Here is a 23766-nt window from a genome sequence, read left to right on the forward strand (position 1 = left end):
GTTCACTATATAAACAAGAGGTGAACAATGATGTACAGTACATGTGTATATAAGCACAGTTTGTCTGTTCGTTTGTAGACTTGTAAATGTAAATATGATAAAATGCTCAATAGTGTAAATGTAATACTCAATACTCAGTGTAATACTTAAATGTGTATACATACAAACACAATGTCAAGACATGTCCTTTTAGCATGGCTACATTTTGATGGGGATGTGTCATCATTTCTGGTAATTTATAGCCAAATAATGAATGAATTTGCTGAAATTTGCGATTATCTCTATGGATGGTCTTTTAACGCCTGGGTGTTTAGATGTTGGTGTTGGAGCCGAATAAATAATACTGCAAGTTTAGCTATACCAATTAGTAGGGGATGTTGATTATAGATGTGTTCCTGTCAGGCAAAGAGAGAAGAGTTGCAGTTTTATGTATACTTGATAAAATGGAGTAAACCAGGAGGGAGTTTCCTCGTACATTATTCAGGTGATGGGATAACAGAGAGGGCCAAGTAAATAAATGACTGTATAGCAACCAAGAAATGTGGCAGACACAAAAAGGTGTATAGGCAATACTTTCAAAATTGTACAGTATTGGTCTCTATTCAAACAAGCAGTTGTGAGTTCAAGTACAACTTGTGACTTAATATACTTATTGTTAAATGTATCATTTCAGTGTAGCTATAATAATATATGTTGTAACTAAGAAATCTATGATGGTCCTAATTCTAGAATATAATAATGCTTTGTTTGACCTATATGTGTTTATCTACCGGATCATCCAGTTCTTCTTTAATCCTTGTTTTGCTTACTAAATTCAACCACAAGGATCAATACATTTCCCAATTTTTTCAATATCTAATTTTACACAATATGAGGTCACCTGCTGAAAGCGGATGTCCATGTCGAAGGTAAGAGGCTCTCTGGGATTGCAGACAGGCGGGATGGTGTACTCCAGACCGGGAGGGGTTGTACAGGGAACCAGCCGCACTGTGTAAGTGCCAGAGTAGTCACGCACCTGAGAGGGAAATTAAGTTCAGTAAGAATTAGGTGTAAAAACATATAAAACCATTAAACTGCTCCTTGGACTAGAACATGTCGACTTACAGCAAAGTCAGAGACAAATGTCCACTGTTGTATGGGCTGGTTGTAGGTTGGCTCATTCCTCACAAGACTGAGGTTAAAGGTCAAACCAGGGTGGTCCGGACACATGACCATGGAGCTTAGGGGTGAAGCTGATGAGAATTACATAGACTAAATTATGTCCCAATATAAACAGCATAATGTGTTGCCAGTTAAAATATTGCAAAAACAAACAAGAATAAAACAGAACTGAAAAAACAGAACCAAATAGAATGTATTTTTACTATAATAAATGTGCTATAAAAATGAGAATTAAAGTAAAGCTTTCAATGCATTGTTACAGGTAACCAGTTAAAAGGTTGAGGTAATTCTCTTCTACACTAGACATATTCCTTAACCATTAACTTAAGTTGTGTGCAAAATATCTTAACATGCTATAAAGCTGTATAATATATTACATAGAATTTAGACTGTTGCTACTTCACTTCTATGAGACATGCTGTACCTGGGTGTCCAAACACAAATAAGCCTCTGTATCGAGCCTCAGTGCGGAAGTTGACTACGAGTCGTCCTTGGCCATTTATACGCATACTGGTTGGATAAAGAGCACCTGCAAAGACAGTAAAAACAATTTTATATTTATTTTTTACTAATACCTTCCCTATCGAACATACCACATTTTTAAGTAATCCTCAATGTAAAATCCTACCTTGTAGTTCAGCCTCTGGTGGACTACCGATACCATCCCTCCATAAGATGGCAGTGTCGTACACGAATGTGAGTCTGAGCTCTGACTGTAAGTCAAAGTGCTGCCATCCTCCTGCTCCCACAGGGGAGTGGAAGACATATGATACATGGAGCGGGACTCGTAGTGTCACAAAGGACTGGACCAGATTCAGCACCTGCAGTTAAACCAACATGGTGTGTCAGAGTAAAAAACAAACAAAACAATAATTCATACTTAACCTTGTTACAGAGATAACAGGAGGAAAAAATCAAGGCACTGAATAAAGTGCATGTACAATACCGTTGGTGATAAAGAACAGCAAGTATTGGCAAGTTCTGTTGTTAATAGTGCTCCATTAAGTACACATATTGATTTGGACTTGGCAAAACATATAACAGGGGACTTAAAGCACACTTTCCTGGGAAATCACCCGCATAATGTTCATTTTCTGTTGGCATTATTAAGTCCACTTGATGTTCTATAGCTGCAAGGCTGAATGTATTCTCAATAGTCCAAATCAAAATGTATTTCTCATTTTAGTTCGCCATAAAAAGAAGAAATACTCATTAAAAAAATATCAATATTTTTGGAGGATACTGAATTCCTCCAAATGTCCCTTCTCTAAAAGAGTTGTCCTAAACCGGTCAGAGGGTTCCAAGTCCTGAAGTCCTGAGAGTGAGCGCTCTTTGGTATCCGCACTTTCCTTTGACCTGTGAGAGGAACCTGCCTACACTGGCTCTGGGCTCATGTGGAGACGTGCCTTCGCCTCTGGGCGCTGAGAGCTCAGGCAAATGATTTGCAGAATGGCCTTCTGACACAACCTGCTGGGCCTTAATAGACTCCTGTGGTCCTGTTAAGCTGGGCACTAAGCCCTACACTGGGACATGACACTGGCTCAGCTCAGCCTTCCTGACCACTTAGAGGAGCACTCGGGTCACAGGGCACCCACAAACAAAGGCACTGCTTTTTTCCATTGACACCACATCCTGAAACTGAACCTGTGACGCCTCAGTCTATGCATCTAAATAACGTCATCTGCTCTGTTCAACGGTCACCATAGCAACACAATCTACATACAGAGCTGAACAAGAGCTGTAGTATACCATAATCCCCCTTGGTGGAAAGACTATAGGGATAACAATAGCGTTTTGATTGCTAGATATCCGTCTAAGTAGGATGAGGGTCAAAATCAAAATCAATTTCTGGATTACCTGCTGGATCACTGATCAACAAAGCCACTCTACTCACCATTGACTACAAAGTATGTGCATTTTAAATTTCTTACATTAAAGTATTAGTGCTGGCCAAGGTAAAGTATACATCATAGGTAGAGAACCTGCTTTCTTGTCAAGACATGTTTATTTTCAGCACATTCACATGTAGATATTATGCCCACAGGCAGCAGAGTTCGACGTGTTGACAGAGGCTGTTATCACCAGGGTGATTCATTTGTTATTAAATAAACCTGAAGCCATGTAAAATGAGAAACCACCATTAGAATTACAAACCAATATACAGTACACTCTAGTACACATACACAGACAAAATATATTTGCAATTACTATAGGGATTTAATTAATATTCCCCGGTAGGGAGTGTAGTGGAGCTTTATACCATGACGTGCCCTCTTCACTCTTTCAGCCCTTCTTTATCAACACTCTACCTTAATTAACTGCAAGTAAACTAACAGTAGGTTTCCAAGGTGAATGCAAATGTTGAAAGCTGCAAGGCATATGAGGTCTTTGAGACCTGCTCCTTTCATCTCCACATACAGCAGCTGCTGCTGCAAACAGCACATTGTGCACTTAGCAGAAACAAACATATATAGATTTATATAGAGACCACTGGATATTGACTTGCCCCTTTGACAATTCAAATAACTGGTCTTCCCAGGAGTTGAAGGAAGCAGCGTGTCAGGTTAGTCATTACTACAGAGGTTAACATAGGTCTCCAGACAATAATGGATGACTTCTCAGGCTAGTATTTACTTTAGGATCTCTAAAGGAAAACCAAGTAGGCAAGTAAGGTTTTGATATGCCTGTAAATTATTAATTAGGATTGAAAATGCAGGAATACTTTGAAATGAATGTGGGCAAGACTTGTTATAAGAATGAACAGATCAGTAACTTTCTGAGTGCACATTCCTCTCTTAAAGGTGGTCTGCTGCTTGGGGTGAACGGACACTTTGCCCCTCATGTCTAGAAATGATATAAAGGGGTCAGAGGTGAACTGGAGGTCAAAGGTAAGACTGCTTACCTGTCCATCAGTCCCGATGGTGCCTCCACAGTCACTGAGCAGCTCAGACATGTCGTAGTAGCTGTTGAATTCCCACAAACAGGCCTCCAGGTTGAGGTTTCTGTAGAATCGTAGTGTACTGGATCCCCTGATGGCAGTGCTGTATTGGTAAGGGGCCGTCTCGCCGATCACTTCTGGATTTTTGGTGGCAGCGGTAAGGAAGCTGTAGCGAGTCTTGACCTCGGTGTAGTCCAACAAATTGGAGCAGCGATGGTTGCCAACACGGGTTCCGTCAGGGCTCAGTGTCAGCTCAAAGTTGGACAGGGGCCGTGTGGACACTACAGGCAACATACCTGAGGGAGGGTACACACAAAGCAGTTAGAGAGGGCAAGCATAGGAACTCAAAATGAAGGAAAAAAAACTCAAGTAGTTTCTTGTTAAAATAATGTGTTTGAATGACATACGGAACCAAGATTTGACATCCCCAGATCAGGAGTGGTTACAAATCAGCAACCTTCTAAGTGATCAACATTCCATCTGCTGTTCTCACCATCAATGTGAGGCATGGTGACAGTTAGTTTGATGAGGTTGGGGTGATCTGGGTCTTCCGTTCCAGTGTACCGCAGCTTGGCAGAGAAGGGCTCGGCCCCCACTGTGCCTACAGCACGAGGCTGGCACATGCCTGCAACCGTGCAGTAAACAAACAAACATCAAACGTTATGTTTTCCCTAAAAGATCCCCCACAGAAAATTATTTTTATGTTTCAGCTTTCTATCAGAGAAAGGACAGCAAGTACTGCAAACTAGGGATGGCAAAATGCAGCCAAGCAGCTGCTTATCGTGTTGAGCCATTTCCATTGGATAGAGACCAAACGTTTCAAGCTATAGGGAAATAACTGCACTCACCCTCGTATACGCTGATGGACACAATGGGGCTACTGAGCTCCAGACCTTCGTCCCCGTTAGAGTTCACGCCCCTCGCAGCGCACTGGACTCTGGAACCAGCCTGGAAGTAGACTGAGTCCAGAGTGATGAGTTTGGACGAAGTGAAGAACGTGTCAAAATCAACCTCCCTCATAGAACTGGTGACGCCATCAGAGCCGGTGGGGGCGCTAACGAGCCAACGGTAACGAGTTAGGGTGTTGTTGATGTTCTCACTCACACAGATGGAGCCAGTTCTGTCAAAGTCTGGGTACTTTGCGTTACAGGCCTGAAAAGGGGAAAATAAGTTATGCTTGTGAGTGAAAGGCATTTGAAATTCCACGCAGCAGCCAAAGTCATTACGATATATACCCCTGATGAGCCCACAAGGTAGCCGATAATGGAGCAAAGAGTGCACATCTAAGTACCACTTCATTAACAGAATTGACCTGTTTAAAACTGCACTGACAAAAGGCCTCACTAAATAAATCATTAGCAAGAGTAAATGACTGAAAAGTATGCGACTAAGTATGTAGTGGGACATACAGTGACACAAATGACAGGGTATCCGGCCACAGGGAGAGAGTCCGTGGTCCTGTCAATGTCATCGTAATGCAACAGAGAAACCACTATGGGCACAGAGGGGAAGGTGACATCCGCCATGCTGTCCGTCTCCTCGATGTAGATTATGGCTTTGCTCATCTGTTGATTGACAAGAGAGGGCAATTAGAAGGATGTTAAACAAATTGCTGCTGCCTTCTAATGCGGTAGTCAGCCAGTGAGGTACACACTTGACAGTTAAATGATATGGTAATTTGGCTTAATTTGTACCTTTGTCTCTGCCACCATGTTCTCATCAGGCTTCAGGTGCACAGTGAACGCCTCCCTCATTTCTCTGACACTGTCGTATAGAATCTCCACCTCCACATAGTGCTCTCTGTCACCCTCTTTGAACACAATCTCTGCAGAAGGAAAGGGAGATTTGACAAATGTTTTACTGGCCAATTTGACACAAATGCTTTCCTGGTAAAAAATAGTTCCTGTGGATAATAATTTACCCTCCGATATTGGATGGTAGTCCTCCCCAGACGTAGCAGATCCGTCCTTAGTGTGAACTCGGACAATAGAGACCTTGGAGGTGTCTCCAACACGCAGAACTGAGATCTTCACCACAGACACTTGGCCACTTCCCTTCGGCTCAGTCACACTGAATTTGGTTTCTCCAAACCTGATGATCGCCTCTGAGAATGCATTCAATCGTGATAGTTAACTATTATTCTCAATGTACATTGTATGACATTTTCAAGCCCGATTAATACATTTCTGATTTATTTGAATTTATTTCAAATGACACTAGGCAAACTGAGATGAATGGGCTTAAAGCAAAACACAGACTAAACTAATTATCTTCTTATTTCCACAAACACAATTATGCCATCAGGATTAAAATAGGTCATAAATCATAAGCTAATTCTGCACGTCTTGGCTTAGAACAGAAATATTGCAAGAAACAACATGTTAGAAAAAACTGAAGCCTTCTTACTGTCAGCATCGTCTTTTATCTTGATGAGCGTTTCATTCTGGATTCCAATAGACGCTCCGAATGGAGAGTCACTCTTGGGACTTCCCAACACAAGACGGAGCTCTTCATCTTCTTCGTGTTCTATGTCATCGACTAGTACAAGTAAACAAAGCTTTTCTATCTCTCCTGAAATAAAAGAAAAGGAAAGAGATACTGAGCGCGAGCGACTTCATATATCCTTGTAATTTATTTTAAACATAAACCATGCAAAGCAGTGTATGTTCGGTTTTCCTACACCACCTGGTAAGAAGGTGATGATGGAAGCATCTGTGTTGGGTCTCTCATTGAAGTCCATCATGACCTGGGCTGTCCCCTGCCTGCTGTAACAGCGGACAGTGGACTTGTAGCTGATATCCCCACTGCGGTACACAGTAGCCGAGATCTGCCCAGAGTTCTCATCGCCCACATACACAGCATCACGGAACTGCACCTTTGGCACTAAACAAAATAATTAAACCCATAAATCAACATTAGAGTATAAACATCATAAATTACTAGGTGTAACCACTTGAAAGAATTTTGATTACAACCAAGCTTTTCCACTCACAGTCTGAAACAGAGTCATTGATGAGGATAGTAGCTTTGCTGGGCTCCCCGAGGATCCCGTTCATAGGCATTCTGAGTATCAGTTCAAACTTTTCGGGCCCCTCCAGCACCGGCTGACCCAAGTCATCCAGGATGGTCACACGAAAGGTCTGCATGTTGACCCCCGGTGCAAAGTCCAGATTCCGACTGATCCCAACGTAATCCACACCAGCTGTTCCACAACACAATAATATACTGTGGGTCAGGCATGTTTTGAAGAATAGAGTGATTATGGGATACAACGTTACGGGCATAACAGAAATGGACTGTAGTGCTTTCGTCAGCTGTTCTTCTTTTCCTACACAATTCCTTTTTGAGTGTCAGGAAGGGCGCAATAAGATGAAAGGATATAACCTGCATTGCTGACATATTAAAAATGTATATCTTGTGTTGGATAGCAATGAACAGTTGGAATTAGTTCCGTGATTGAAGAAGATGTGCTGGTAACCTTACCGGATACCTCCCCAAGCTCAGACAGGTTATTCATTTGCCATTCTTTGAAGAGCCTGGGTATTGAGAGCTCACCCCTTTACCTGCAGGCTTTTCTCATGTACTTGTGACCCAGTTACATGCTTGCATTTCTACCATGCTGCATATGATTAGATGCTTGTTATTTTTACGGTTACAACGTTGGAAATAGCAGGGATGTAAAGAATCTTTACAAGGGAGAGAAGACTGCCTGGGGCCCAGGGATAATATAGGCTGTAAGGGAAGGCTTGAGGAGATAGCAAGCTGTCCTAAAAGTCCAAAGCACTTACCAATGTGCAAAATAATCAGTATGCATTCCTAAAGTTCTGTCTTCACTCAAACCACCATTATCCTCCCAACACTGTGTATATCTGATGCCTACAAGGCAAGGGCCCAACATGAGAGCCCTGACTTCTCTCCCCCTAACCTAAAGCAATGTTTACATTCCCCAGGTCATCCACCCAACACATTCAGCGTTAACATATCCCTAGACTCCCTTGAGCTCAGATAAACAAAGGGTGACAGGGTGACGACTTCATTCTATTGTTTCCTGTGGTTTGAATTGCTCTAAGAGCTAACCAGCTAAAGCTGTCAGAAAAGGCGCCTCGCAGGTGCACATACCCTCGGCTGAGACAGGATCTGTTTTTCTGGAGCGCACTGTGACAGTTCCTCCTTTGGAGAGATCAGTCCCCGTCCTCCACACTTGCACATCCAGGAAGCTATCACTCTCATCCACGTGGTAGTCTGTGTTGCCAAAGTAGAAGATGGGAGCTGGAAAGAACAAAATAGGAAGGAGTGACGAACATGAAGAATAACACACAGGAGGATGTAATCCATAATCATATTTTAGAGGTTTCACAACAGGATACCTAAAGGCTTGTTGTAATTGCAGCGTTGAATCTGTAATAGCTAGCTACTTCTGATTACAGGAGAAATTGAGGGAATGTCTCCATCAAAAAACACCAGCAGGTAGTCGACACTGTAATTGTGGCCCTCTTAAACAGCATTTCCAACTTCCTGGAATGATGTTTTGGGGGGGGATTTATCTGTGACAACTATATAAAAATAAAAAAGCAACCTGAAGGCAGAAGTAAATTTCCCTGTTTTGTTCTCTATGAGCGTGGATCTGACTTTGATAGTGATGGGTCTAGAGGCAGACAGGAGGCCTGACAGGAGGTCTGGGGGATGTAGAGCTCGATGTGCCAGCCCAGGCCTGCCTGACTGCAATTAGTTTTTCTATGAGCTGAGATTCCACTGCAGCCAAACTCACCCACTATTATTCTTTTTAACCCTTTCTGACCCTGTTTTCTCTCAACAATGTTCATGTCTTGCTGCTGAGATGAAACTATGGATTAAGGGCTTGGACCTCAATACGTTTCCTTTGGCTGGCGCAGTCATCCACTGTAACGCTGTAAGAATTGCCATCATCAAGGGACTATTTATGGACTTACACTGCAGGGAGCCAGTCATAGTCCTTTGGAGCAAAACAGAAATAACCAGAGCAGCCTGAAGCTGAAACAGATCCAAAGAAACAATTCTCACTTTCAAAATGCACACATTCTCCTCACTGATCAACTACATCATTGTAATAATGAATAACGGGAATAAGCCACTACTGAGCAGTAAAAAACAGTGTGCTTTTCAGAGCAACTGTGACCAAATAATGAATAAATTAAGTGAATTGCAATGGCCATGGGCAGAGTTGTGGTTTCCATGACAATGGAAGTCTGCACCTACAAAACGGTACTTAGCTGTTTCTCATCACACAGTCGGAGGCACAAAGAAAAAAGAGAGCAGGGATGTGGAGCTGAGTGATAAATACATCGAACAAAAACAAATCCATAATATTGTTACTGCTGGATGATTATGTTATCTAATGAAACCAAATACAATAGCAGAAAAAAAAGAGATTAACTGTCAGTCAACTGTGCTGCCAGGCACAATAACTGTTCATAAAAAAGTGGTAATTATTTATTTCCTATTGTTTTGCACTACATCCATGTTTTTCCAAGTAATCTGAGTGTCAGATGCTATTGTATATTCTAAAGAACTTTGGTTTTGCAGTATCCGATCTATATGGACAAGATAAAACACGTTCTAGAAGGGAAATTAGGCAGAACTTGGGATTTGTGATTGCAGAGGAGCCATCTCTGTGGCTGAAATAATATTTCTCCTAAGAGCAAAGAAAAGGAGAGAAAAACGTGTACGCTTTAATCTGTCCTGAGAGCATAGCCAGGACAATGGGTGCTGTATCGAGAGGTTTGCAGCTGCCAGAATCTCTCCCCACAGAGAAACTAAACAAAGATGGTTTTGGCTGCCTGCACTGGGTCCCCCAACAGGAGGAGTAATCAGATCTACTAGCCTGAGGTTGGCAGCCAGCAACTCAGACCCTGTTGTACCGGCCCAGTAATCAGATAAGGTCTGTGAAGCAGGCACACAGCGAGCTTCAAAGAGTTACGGCCCATTAACTGAAAGGTAAACCACTGGCTCCTATAGGCTCAATCAGACCAACCTGCAGCAGCCTTCTATGCCACCCAGCACCTACTGTATATGGTTACCTGGATGTAAGTGGAGATGAGACGGATTAAAACCCACAAATCATGTAAAATTGATGAGCCTAGACTTTCAAATACATTTTTTTATCTGATTTCTACGAGTCTTTTATGAAATTATTATTACTATTGTCATTAATACTATTGGTCCATAAATCATGAAAAATAAATCAGCCACTCGGTCTCTAAGTAGAAGTGACGTTTGATCAATATGGCCGTCAATATATTGTGCATTATAACCAACTATAACAAAGCCAAACAAAGGGAATATATTTACGGTACTGATGTTTGAACATAACATAACATAAGAGGCACACAAGGAGAGACACAGGCTTCCCTAAGGGGACTGTTACACTCCCACTGACTGCTTGATTTCACTTGAACTTTGCATGACATTCCCACAGCGCTAAGTGGCTTCTCTAATGGTGAGATTCAATTGAGCCCTTGCAAATGCTCATCTGCCTACTGTGTGTTCAACATATCTCTCTCTCCAGTGTCAAAAGCATACAAAATCATCCGCCTATTCACTTCAGAATTATCTACAACTTAAACTGTTGACGACTGTGAGAAACACTTGAATTTACAAAGAAGGATCTGGATTGATGGTCTCAAGGCTGTTGATTAAAGTCAGCACCTCCTTTGCTTAAGAACTTTGGACATCTGTTTATATCAGAATGAATGGGAATCCAGGTGAGACGTAATGACAGGGTGAGTGGGTTCCCCCTCGATTCATCCCCGTCCAGGATATACTGCGCTCCTTTAAAACAGCTCATAATCATAGCTTCAGAACCAGAGTGAAATTTACAGGCGACTGACACAAGACTATAAATACACGAGTCAAGTCCTGCTGTGCAAGCACTCTCATGTCTTTACAGTCCCAACCACCAAAACATTTTTCCGGATGTAAAGTCAAAATCAAACAGCAATTACCTCTGCAAGAAAGGACAAGTTCTCAAAACCCATAACAGCCCAAAGCCAGAGTGGAAACTGTAAGGATGTGACTATTTACGTGCAGATGGTTTGCTGCAGTAAAGCGCCTGGACATATTCTAAATGTTACAGTCTTAAACCCCAAGTTCTCAAGATCTAACTTCATGCAGAAAAAAAGAAAACAGTCTGTGTGTATTAGTTGGAGGCTTTGGTCTTTGTGTGTTGTAATGAGAAGACAGAAACACGAGTACAAACGCCTAATGGGCTGTTTGTTTGGATCTCTCAAAAGCAATCTAAAACAAAAACTAGTTACAACTTTTTGGACACATACACACACAGTGTCCCTCTAATTATCGCAGTCCCTTTTATGTTCTTATTGACCGTGTCAGTTTGTACCTCCTCTTGTTTATTGTTTCATTCAAAGTGGAGTTACTCTGTTATTTAAATTGTGTTTGCCAGTGCTGTTGTGCCATTACTTGTTATTTGTAGTTTTTGGATTCTGTTTAGCTTTTCTAATTGAGTACTCCTCTTTATTGTTTTTCTGTTGGCTACGAGTTTCTTTATTTTATTCTTCCTTTTTTTACCTTTTTGTCTTTGCCATGGTAGTTGTTTATGCCATTTTCCACATCTACATATAAGTGTCTAGGTTTTCATGTGTCTCCTCTGATATCATGACTGGATTAACCTGGTAGGGGGCCCAGAGCTAATAGTGACATACTTACCGCCTTTCAAACACATTCCTCCCACTTTCAGTGCATTGTGTATGCTGGAACACACTCTCGTGTCTTTTGAAAGTTTGGCATAGTGGTGCATCTTATCCAACAAACCAGGTGACACATAGTGGATCTGAGTTTTTCAGAATCCCTTCAAGGTCTGGGACTTTGGGTCGATAAACAACGAAATAGATAGGGTAAAACATAAAATATATTGCCTTTGTATTGTATTTATCTTGATTTTATGTGAAAAAGGATAAACAGATGATCACATTCTGAATTTGTTATATACGTTTTACGTAACGTCCAAACTTTTTCGGAATTGGGGTTGTATATTAAAGGACTTTGGTAGAGGCGCGGGTTGAACCGGTCAATATGGTCATAGAGTTTGAATGTAAGGCGGTGTAGCTAAAAGCCCAAAAATGACGGACTTTTCCCGTGGTGGAAGATACAGCGGAACATGCACCTGCTGAACAGACAACCTGCAGTAACCAGCTGGGATCAGCAGAGCAGACAATGATCCCTCACCACTGTCACATCCGTATAGACAGTCATTTGGGTTTGCTGGACAGTCTGGAGGGGCTGGAAGCACAGCTGCTGGGGGGTGAATCTACAGGCAGCTCTGTGACAGTGAGCAAATATTTCAACCTTCCACTATTTGAAAAGTAACATGCTGCTAACTACGTATTCACTTGCATTGACAATGTAGCAACTGCATCGTGTTTGCCGATATCAAAGCATTTGCCATTAAGACACCTATGTCATCCATCCAAAATGAAAATATACCATAAACACCAAGGTAAAACATTCCTTTAATATCTAGGTGTATATACAATTATTGCTGGATGTGATATAAATACATTTGCATAATCGTTTTTTGCATCAATGTGTGGATCATGATTTTTGGATTTTGATCAGCGAAACATATTCAACTGATTATTTTACTTTTAAGTGGTCTCCGGTCTTTCAGTCTGACCTCAGTTGCCAACACAGTCCTTTGAGGCAGAAATGTAATCAATGCCATGTAAGACTCTGATGGGTTTCACTCTAAAAAAAGATGATTTTCATTTCTCTCTCTCTCTCTCTCTCTCTCTCTCTCTCTCTCTCTCTCTCTGCGGGTGCAGGTGTGCTAATTAGTGAAATTAGTTTTTTGGTTGGAGAGGAAAACGTGCCTTCTCTTCCATGGCACAGGTCCACATACCTGGTTATTAGTGCAGTAAACTCCAACTCATTAAGGTGTAAAAGCTTTAAGCATTCTCAATTTAGATTCCCATAAATTATCAGATTAACATCAGACCCTTGGCAGCCAATACCTGCTCCACCTCCTACTGCACTTATGTGGATAACTACGTGACCAAGACTGTGAGTTTGCACAAAGCAGGGGGTGCATAAATTGGTACCCTGCCGCTTCTAATTTTCATCATATTGTGCTATTTGAAAAGAGGACATATTGCTGACATACATTTTTGCTGATAGCAATAGTGTGTGTTACTCAGAACGATTTGAGCCCACAACTTAGTGCAGAAGCTGAAAATCAAACCTTTTATGGGCAGACACAGGTGCTCGTCCAGGCTGATTCCTTCCGCCTATGAACAACACCCACTGGAAAGCTACTGCTAAAAGTGAGGCGACAGAGAAGGATGCAATGTCCTCATTTGCCTCCCTTCCATAAATAATAGTGAAGTTCGGAAAAGCCTGGATTATAGACTTTAATTTAAAACAAAACATGGATGGCTAAACTTTAAATGGGAGTGACTCTCCTGCTGCCTTGCTATTCCTCCAAACAGGGGGCTTGCTTGTTCTGCTTGCCTCAAAGCTATTTACCATTTATTGCAACATCAGTTCTCAAGCAATTTCATTATCACCTCCTTCAGGGAGATATGAAGGTTTGACACCGTCTTATTTCTTACGGCTCTTTGCGTTCCATTTATTCAGTGGATGCCTGCAACCTTAACACCATCGGCTCCTAATTTAAATTATACTTTGAATGTGTTGCTGCGCCAACTTTACACATTGTGTGTGCACGCTCTTGTCTTTGAGTGTATATGTGTGTGCAGGCAGTCGATCTAATGTCAGGTACTCCAGTCATTATAATGAGCAGCCAAGAAGTCAGACAATAGCTCCAGGCATTGTTTCTCTTCACGTCAAACTGAAAGTCTTGACGAAATAATTTGGGAATAACAATAAAACGAAAAGCAGGCTGTAGTCTGACCCTTACAATCATGCTGTATAGGGAAGCCTTGTGTTTGGCTCTTTCTGACAACTGATTATGTATGCATTGGGAGATTCTGATTGTCAATTAGCCACCCTGATGAATCTGAGGCAAGGAACTAGCCAGAATGAACCTGAGTACAGGCTTTTAACACTGCTTGTCAGTTTGAGTCAAGTAAATCCTACTATGCACCAGGCCTATTTCTCTCCTGTTTCTGTGTGATAATACACTGAGGACCTCTAATGGAGGCTAAGCCGGGAAGTCTCAAATCTGTAGAGTGAGAATATTTCTTGGTATGGTGACTATTCAAACTACAACAATTAGATCCATTGGACAGGTCATTGTTTATAACATTGAAACGCCACATGACTCTCTAAAAACCAGGGGCAATCATTAACGTAGCTATGAGGAACTTTTAAATATGTTTGAATCTGTTTTTATTAGTCTGTCATCCTGTCTATCATTGTCTGAGTCTGTATGTATGTGTGCTTATGCTGCTTGTGCTTATATGTTTTTTTTATGTTCCAAAGTGCAAGACAAATTCCCCTTATCTTATCTTATAACAGTTACATTTTTCCTCTGATGATTATAAATGACATGTAACAGCAAACGAGACCATCAGTGAAAACAATGCTATTTTTATATATTTTCATTTAATGCCTTTGTCCGGGTATACGCTCACCCAGAAACAACAGCTGGTGTCATAAAAACAATACCGCTAGAGTTAACACAAACTGAAAGTTCCTCGTAGCCACTTTAAATGGAGTTTGCATTCCACAACAAAAAGCATTAATGCGTAAACATGAACATGCTATTTATCATTAACAGGAAACTCTTAAAAAGGAGAACTTTCTTTGGCCATTAATGCTTTGCCTTTGTTTTCCTGAGACCACTTCCAAAGCAACCTCCAAGTTGGCTTACCCTATTATTCTTTCTAGTACTTCCTAAAATATATGTGCATTATTTATCAGCCTCCCTGTTTCTTAAAAAAATCCTTGACTCTCATACTGAATGTAAATGGCAAGCAACCGTACGTGAATGAGTGAGACAGTTATTGTGAGAGATGAATCAATAATGTCTCTCCATTAAAATAAGCTCTCTGGCAGTTGTAAAGACGCGCTTCACTGTGTTAGATTCAGAGCCATCCCTAAAGACCGTGACACTGTTTGGAAATGTAATACCTCTAGTGGCAAAACACTTCTTTGTGAAGCAGCGTGAATGCCGTGAGGACCGAACTGTTGTACATTCTATTAAAAAACGTGTGTGTCTCAGCAGCTGCCTTGGTCCTCGGTCTGGAGTCAATACCGAGGAGAAACAGAGGTCAATAGGCTGTGTACTCACTTTCTCAGGTTACACCGGATACTGCTACAGTAAGAAAAACACTTCAACAACAGAACCTCCTCCGTCCTCGAACAGGTCAAACAAATCACATATTTACTGGAAGTGTGTCTGCCTCAAGTCTCTCGGGCAATAAAAGGGGAGTAAAACCTGTTACACTGTCTGAAAACTACTGCAGCAGGAGCTTCAAAGACAAGACCTCTTCACCACAGGTTCACGGACAGGTGAGTCACATCGATAGCTAATTTTGGCAATGATCTAAAAACTACAATTCGATGAATACATTTCTTGAGAGAGGGAAATAAAAGTCTGGATATGCCTATGTTGCACTGACATTCTCACATTAATGATTGTTACTGTCTCAGAAGTTGTCGTGCTGAGGGAAAAGGTGCGGAGAGTGGGACAATTGTCACTGACCAAAACCCCTATTTTTGAGTAATTTGAACAGTTGAAGAAGTTTAAAATAAATCACAGTAAAGCTAACATACTTAATTTTTGTGCAAAACAATGACTAATTTACCAACGGCCATGGTTTTTTGGCTGCCTAAACCAAGCAATTAGATGGAATTATTAATTAAATCCTGCATAATAATCTCATTTATCCAGCTTCGAATGGGTTTTGTTTGAATGAGAAAAAAAATACTTTTCTGCAATCATGCTGGGGTTTTCAGTTCCAGTGTTGCCTGCCCTCCCTGCAATCACACCGTCTTGACTCCACACAGCAGTGCTTCCGGAGATTATCAGACTGATAGGGAACTGAGACATGGCCGTCAGGTGTTTGGGAACAAAGAGGTGCCAGGGAGATATGGGCCCTCCAGTCTAAGCCCACAGATATGAGATAAACACTTCACCTCCAGGAAAGAGGCTCACACACTCAAATGCTTTCAGTCTGAGATATTGTCAGATAAGCACGAACACACACAGAAAGAAATATTCAAATTTCACTTGAATTCAACACACATTTCACTTGCACATCTGTCTGCCCACTAGCTTTGGATGTCTCTCCTTTGATGAATGTATGCAGCCGAAAATTTACAAAAAATGATTTCCAACAAATGTGTCAGCTCCCGTCAACGTGCCTATCCATTACATAATGAGTATAAATTAATAATTCACATTGCCTTTTCTTGAGGCATTAATCAAAGCTGAAAAACCTTTAAAGGTTAAAGGAAAAGGGACACAACAACTTGTCTCTAAATGCCACAAAGTGATTCAATAATCAAAAGCCCTTTTGTTATGTGGTATCTTCTCCCCAGACTAGTTGACGCTGTATTGCATTCCGTTTCAAATTTAAAGATCCGTGAAATGTCATCTTCTTACCGTCCTCCATATCAGGAATGATTGTGATTTTGGCCGCGGGGAAGTCTGAGCCCAGGCGTCCGCCCATGGGCATGCTGAGGATGACATTGAAGCTTTCCTCGTCCTCATACAGCGAGTCATCAATGATCACGACCCGGCAGGACTTCTCCACCTCTCCCTTGTCGAAGCGCAGGATGCTGTGATGGTCCTCGGGCCTGGAGATGTAATCAGAGTAGGACAGCACTGTGGTGGGGATGGTGCCCGTGGCCGAAACTGAGTGGGCAGAAAAACAAAATCACAGAAAGCAAAAAAAAGTTAAGGTTCCAAACGCCCACAAGACAGTATACTTTTTCCCACATAAAAAAAAATCAATACATAACTACGATACCCTTTTCCCTGAAAACGTTTTTACACAAACAATTTTTATATCACGGAAATTAGGGATGATATGCGAATAATTTTCTTTCCCTAACCCTGTTATTTACTTTCTTTTGTTTAAGTTATATACACTTCATATGTTACCTAAGTTTGTTCTCAAATAACAAGCAGGCTTCTTACTTTATATGTACATTGATTAACTGACACTTTACACCTACACACTTGATGTGCAAGAAGGAAACCTTTTTTAAGGTTAAAACTAGTGCAAAAGTCAATGCTTGGCAATCTACTGCTTCAACACACAGTGGCCTTTACAGATGTAAAGTTAAACCAGTTATAGTATGTAAGCCTCAGTCCATTTTTAAGGAAGGACTAGATCAAGATGTGAAAAAAAATTATGGTTTAACTCAGCGGGAGGGCGACTAGACTAACTAAGCATTTGTTCACTCAAAAAACGTGTTGCTCATTGTCACTTTATCATATCTTTTCAACACATAGTTTTTGTGTTACCTTGCTGGGTGTAGCAGATGACCATGAGCTCCTGACTGGCATCACCACTCCTGTGCACTGGGATAAGCAGCTCACCAATGTCTTCCTCTATGTTGTATGCAGCTGACGGTATGAACACTGTTGACTCTGTTGTGTGTGGGAGGAAATAGCGTGTGGTATTATTTGAGTTGAATAGGAGTGATTCAATTGCGTACGTTCTCTTTCAAATGGAATGTGATAGATTGAATCAAGTGAATGGAACGGAATGATAGGAGATGACGAAATGCTAAAACATGAATTGATACAAGGCATTATTTACATTTCAAAAACCTTTGACACAAAGGCTTACAGCATCCTCACTGGGACCACAGACAGATCTCATTACAGCTCAGCTGAAGGTGCTTCCACAATGTGTAATCAAAACCCACCACTTACTGTTTATTTATCTGCAGTAAATATTTCAACCTAGAGCCTGCTTACACTGACGGGGAGAATAACACAGAGAGACAGCGCTGGTTATCTACCATGTAAGTGATACAAATGGATGATGAAAACTGTTATACATAAAATAAGGCTGTAAAGTAAATGATTAAGGCATCCTTTAAATAATTATTGTCTATTGTTGGTTACCCACCCTTAATTGGCTGGAATAAAGAGGTGAGCTCATTCTGTTTGCGAGCAGAGACCCGTTAAACTATGTGTTTGTTTGTTTTACTCAACCGTTTTATTGGCAGCTCTCCATCTCTTTGTCTCCCTTCTTCTCTGAGCTGCACATGATAATTTAGGAAGGTGATTAGCTTGCAATGTTTCGGCCATGAAATCCACAGAGCACAGAGGGAAGCTTTTGTATTCTTCAACCATACTAAGAAGGTGAGGCAAACAAAACATTACCTCTTACTATGCTGAAGACCATACAAACAGTTTCATAAGTTGATGTGTTCACTCATCATTTCTGCTTTCTAACACTCAAGCTGTGTGCCCTCTGAGCCACTCCAGCCTGTCTGGTGTAAAATAGTCTATTTTTCAAAGTCTCATGGTGGCAGCCTCTGGGCTATTCCATTTTTCAACAAAGAATAAAATACCTTTTTATAAGCCTTTAAAGTTAATTTGACCTTGAGAGGCAAAAATACATTAAATATTATAAACAGTATATAGATATGATAATGGCCATATGGCCGTAAGAAGACAATGTCTGTTTAAGGCATAAACAAATAGAATTTAAATTCTTGCGGAGTTAGATCAGCTGCAAGTGTTGATTGCCCTCCAGAGACTGATGTTGTGTGAAACAAAATGTTAACTAAAACATGGTAATTAGCATAAATTGTTGACAGCAAACTCTTTCCTTTTCACAAATTCAAGCCCAGTGTGATGAGAAGAGGCATTATCCATATTCATAATATGCAGCTCTCTATCTCAGCTCTATCACAGTCAAGCTGTTTCCAGAAACACTGTTCATCTGTTCATGAAGGGCTCATACCTCTTGTGAGGGAGGCCAGTGTGGTTATCTCTGTATCCTTTTGACCTTGGCTATGAAGACTATGAATGCAGTTTGCTTTTACTCATTACAGATTGTTGGCTTTGTCTGTATGGGTTCAGGGATGTTGTTAGTTCCTCTCAGCTTTCACTTCATGCAAAATAATTTTGAATTTAAAGTATTGTGTGCTCTGATGCCCTCAGGCAAATGGACAGAAGCATTTCCCTGCATTATGAATATAACTCAGATGAGGGCTTGAGGTTTCCTGGAACTAGACCGTGATCTCTGCTTTATTTACTCCAACGTTGATGTGTTAAATTCAGTGTATTACATGCTTTTAAGCCAACTTTAGTGAAATGTTCATCATTCATTGTTACGATAAGCAAAGGTGTTGCCATCTTTAAAAAAATGTTATTACATTGTTATTTTCTAGCCCACACTGAAAGCACATGTACTGTGTTATTTTGTTGCTTGCACTCAAAGCATTCAACTAGTTCGTCATGGGGGTGCCGGTCATTGAGGCTGTGAACCTTATTCGAAATATAACTTCTATGCAAAACAATGTGTAATGTGTCTTATATCTTTGATTTTTGATCTTTGATTGAAGACACATGACATCAAGCACTTAATGATATTTCCTATGGCAGTAAAATGTTCTGCTTTCAATCGTATAGCTCCACTGCATTGTTAGGCACGTCATGTTAGGCACACACGGCACACAACATACATTGCCATTGTTTGTTTTTTGTTTATAATTATAGTTAAGAAGGATCTTATTTAATCCCACTGAAATGTATACATTTTCATTAATATACGGTCCATGAAAGTATAACCTTTACTGACCATCATCCGGGTCCAGGATCTCCACAGTAGCAATTTCTGGGAATTCAAGGGCTGCCATCACCGGCTCAGACAGAACAATCTGGAACGTCTCTGACACTTCGTACTCGCTATCTGACAGGATCCTCACCCTCCAGATGGATGTGGTCTGGCCCGGGTTGAACTGCACCTGTTTCTGAGCTTTCCCTCGGAAATCTTTGTCCTTTTCTGCAGTGCCATCCTTTGTGCCTATACCTTAGGAAGGACATGGAGAAATGGGTTATTATTATCGTTATTAGGTAACTTCTGCTAAACCTGTGCAAATACGATTTACATCAGGCATGTAATAGATAGACGTTATGAGCTGCAACCCTTAATATAAATGTTTCTACTTTTTAATTAACTAATGTCTTGTCAATGTATGTGCACCGTGTGAATCCTGATATGTTTAACTATGAATGGTTATATTTATGCAGATATTCTCAATAAATAAAAAAACACTGTTAGACTATTATTTTTCTTCATCTGTGGACAATACAATGTCCGAGTTGCTCTTACATTACAATATCTGGCTTGCTGGGTACAGCTTCCCACCCCCAGTTTTTTCAAATGACCATGGAGGGAATGTAGCCAATTACCCCTTATGTCAGCCTGGTCCCAGCAGCAGTGGCTGACAGCTAACTTGCATTGTCTGACCTTCAGCATGTGATGAGGCCTGTAGCCACTAGTGCTGTGACACTGGCAGAGAGTCCTGTTGAGCAGCCGGTGAAATGTCACATAGCCTCTCCATTGTCTTTGTTAAATGGCCACACAACACACAGCAGGGGTCTTGCAGTAAATAGAAAGAACGTGGCTGCATTGCCCAAAGCCCAAACAAACCCGTAGGCTGCCAAAAATGCAGCAAACAAGAAATGACTGGATAAATGGAGCACTGGACTACCAGAAAAAAACTATTTGTTTACAAGTGAGAGAGGAAGAAAGAGAAGAGAAAAACTGAAATATCGCATCAGGACTACACACAAGATCTTCAAAAGACCACAGATTATGAAATGCATGAGAACGAGCTTTTTAGAAAATTACCATTCTGTTCTTTGATGAAAATAAAAAAAGTGGGCTTTGATTTGCGAGTACAGACAGACGGAAAAGGACCCGGCACATATGTGTTGAGATAAAATGGTCAAGCTCGATGGAGCTTGAAAAATCAGCAGTCTTCAAAGAGTAGCTAGGAGTGGAGAGAGTAGGATTTTCTCCTTACTCTATCTCCTGCACAATGCATGTGTGAGTGGCACTGATCACAGCAGTCACTCTGAGGCTTCATGGCAGGTGGGCTCGCCGAAGCTTCCAAACTGGTGCCACCTGCACCGTGCACATAGAACCAGTGAAGCACTAGCCTACCAATAGGCTCCTCTGATCACTGTTCAATCAGGCAGGGCTGGGCAAGAATACATATCCCCAGTCTTCATGAGAAGGCACTGGCCTCGGATCAGTCACTTTCTTATCGCAACACTGAGGCAGATGGGTGACTTGTATCGTCAGTCTGCTCTGGTGGCCTGTTGATGCACGTAAATCTAAATGGATTGCTGCTTTTGAAACATATACCATAATTCTTGGGTGCCAATATCAAAGTTAGTTATTGCTGCCTAACATGCACTTTTAATTTATTTTATTTTTTTAGCCTGAAAATAAATATTTCCAAGGCTTTTTATAGGACTGAAAAAGTACAGAGGTGTATGTTTAAAGAATCACTTCATGTAATGAAAAGTGGACAACATAAAAGGTTTCACCAGCTACTGTATGCACGCAGAAATAAATGTTTTCTTTTGAAACGTATTGCTATTGGTACTTTGGAGGCATTGTAACACAAAATTATTTTGATTTAAAAAGTAAATAATTCTCCATCATGCATTATCATCCCATTATGTGCTGGTTAAATCATAAGAAAACTGCATAGTGAAAAATACATGGTTGGGACTTGTAACCACACAACAGTAATGTTGGACAATATGAGAATGCAGGGCCTGTGTTCTCTGGGCAATAAACACAGTGCATCCAAAGTTCAAAATAGCGCTTCTTTAAATTATAATGGAACCATTAATAAAATAGTAGTGATGCTCCAGAAAAGCCAAACAAGGGACAATTGTTTGATTGTCTGCCTATGCTCTGTATACAGGATATATTTAGTTGTTTAATATTAATTTGCAAAAAGGTCCCCATGGGGCATTCCAGTACATTTTCTCATGTTCTGTTCTTTTTTTCTTCTACATTATTAACATCGTGAACAACTACATTTAAGTTTATTCTTGTTTTCTCTCCATATCTTACTGTAGATTATCATTTACTATATCTGACTGCATATCTGTACAGTATACTATGATCTGCCTTAAAAAAACTGACATACTGTGCAGTGTGAGGCACTATAAAGGTCAGCAGGATTTGCACATTACCTCAGAGATGTTCCATTAGTCTGTCGCATTTAGGCATACAAAGATACTGACAATGGTAGAGTGAATGATCCTTGGATTTGACCTTTAACATTAGGTCATTTGAATCAACAAAAGCCATTGGTGCCAGCAGTAAGAATTCCCGCACACATAAATCCTTAGAGACCATAAATCCTTTTTGAAGTTATTGTACGTTTGGTTCCAGCCGGTAAATTGCCTGGACTAACATTTGGAGCGGCGCCTTTCCTCTGCCACCAACTTTGAGTGAGCTCTCTTAAGTGTGCATGCAGTCCCTGAGGTATTGTCCTGTACTATTGTGTTATTGCAACGTAAATACTGGAGACAGGTCATGACCTGTATGAACCTTAAGAATGTCTGCCAGCTTCAGAGTGGTCATAAAACAAGAAAGTGTGTGTGTGTTTGTGTGTGTGTGTGTGTGTGTGTGTGTGTGTGTCTATCTCCGGTGTGCCTACCTAGCAGTGTCTGTGTGATGTGAGTGTTAGTCTAATCCAGGGTTCTCAACCCTCACCCAATGAGAGTGAGACACACGCATTTCAGGCAATTCACACGCTCCACGCCACACCTTGCATTTCTCACGCAAATTATAACTCTGCCAAACAATTTTTTTTATATATAGCCTATAGCTTCGATAAATCCTGGCCTTCACCACCATCACCTAGTGTTGCCACCTTATTTATACTATCTATGGTTGCCACCCGTCCCGTTTTTCCCGAAATTGTTCTATTTTTTCACCAGCTGTCCAGAGGAAAGAAAAATCTCTCCCGGGACACAATTTGTCCCGTTTTTTGGGGAAAAACTCATTTGTTTTTTTGGGGGAAAACTAATTTGATTTCCTTCGTTCAGTAGTTAAGGCCGTTTCACACGGGCCGTGGCGTTTGTTGCGCCCACTAATGCATTCTGCGAGAGCCGAGCGGGCAGAGAGAAGGCGCAGCGTTTCGTCAGGCTACACGACAAGCGTGCAGGGGCGGTCCTAACGATCTCGGGGCCCGTTTCAAGACCCTGTGTGGGGCCCCCCACATTTATTTTTTATTTTCTTCTATGAATAATGCTTGTGCATGCTCCCCGCAAAAATAAAAAAGATTGTGGAAACTAGTTGGTTCATAGACGGATTATGAGATAATAGGCCCAGACTCTTAAAGCCCCCCCGCCCCCCTCCCTATCCAGTCAGTTACATTGACTTTTCCGCAAAGATACATACGTTTACTGGCATAAACATATTAAGGGAGTCAGTGTTTCCCACAGGATGTTGGGATACTGTGGGAGATATCCTGTACCTTGTTGGGGGGTCCGGGGGCATGCCCCCCTGGAAGAAAATTGGTACAGTTTTAAAGTAAAATGCATCAATCTGAAAAATCAATCTGGAAAATTTAGATTTAAATCAAATCTTGAGCTGCAGAAGGAACATTATTTTTCTTAAACAGGCAGCACTCTTTACTCTGCAACTGTAAAAACATTTCAGAAGATTGGTCTGCAGACCCATGTTATATGATGGAGCTACTTTTTA

The 23766-nt window shown here is 41.1% G+C and overlaps 1 protein-coding gene across 1 annotated transcript in view; it reads right to left on the bottom strand.

The window, feature by feature from the left end:
* Positions 1-23766, bottom strand: part of frem2b (FRAS1 related extracellular matrix 2b) — a 57181-nt gene that overhangs the window by 4208 nt on the left and 29207 nt on the right. The window contains exons 4-20 of the mRNA XM_080053714.1: positions 19825-20055; positions 17529-17654; positions 16662-16913; positions 8219-8368; positions 7092-7301; positions 6785-6982; positions 6506-6670; positions 6021-6203; positions 5794-5924; positions 5509-5664; positions 4948-5251; positions 4593-4724; positions 4064-4395; positions 1790-1982; positions 1586-1690; positions 1105-1232; positions 881-1015 (exon numbers count right to left, since the gene is read on the bottom strand). Of these exons, the coding sequence (XP_079909840.1) occupies positions 881-1015; positions 1105-1232; positions 1586-1690; positions 1790-1982; positions 4064-4395; positions 4593-4724; positions 4948-5251; positions 5509-5664; positions 5794-5924; positions 6021-6203; positions 6506-6670; positions 6785-6982; positions 7092-7301; positions 8219-8368; positions 16662-16913; positions 17529-17654; positions 19825-20055 (3131 nt within the window). The remainder of the gene's footprint in view (positions 1-880; positions 1016-1104; positions 1233-1585; positions 1691-1789; positions 1983-4063; positions 4396-4592; positions 4725-4947; positions 5252-5508; positions 5665-5793; positions 5925-6020; positions 6204-6505; positions 6671-6784; positions 6983-7091; positions 7302-8218; positions 8369-16661; positions 16914-17528; positions 17655-19824; positions 20056-23766) is intronic.

Source organism: Ammodytes marinus, assembly GCF_949987685.1.
Source record: "Ammodytes marinus genome assembly, chromosome: 3".
Classification (NCBI taxonomy): domain Eukaryota; kingdom Metazoa; phylum Chordata; class Actinopteri; order Uranoscopiformes; family Ammodytidae; genus Ammodytes; species Ammodytes marinus.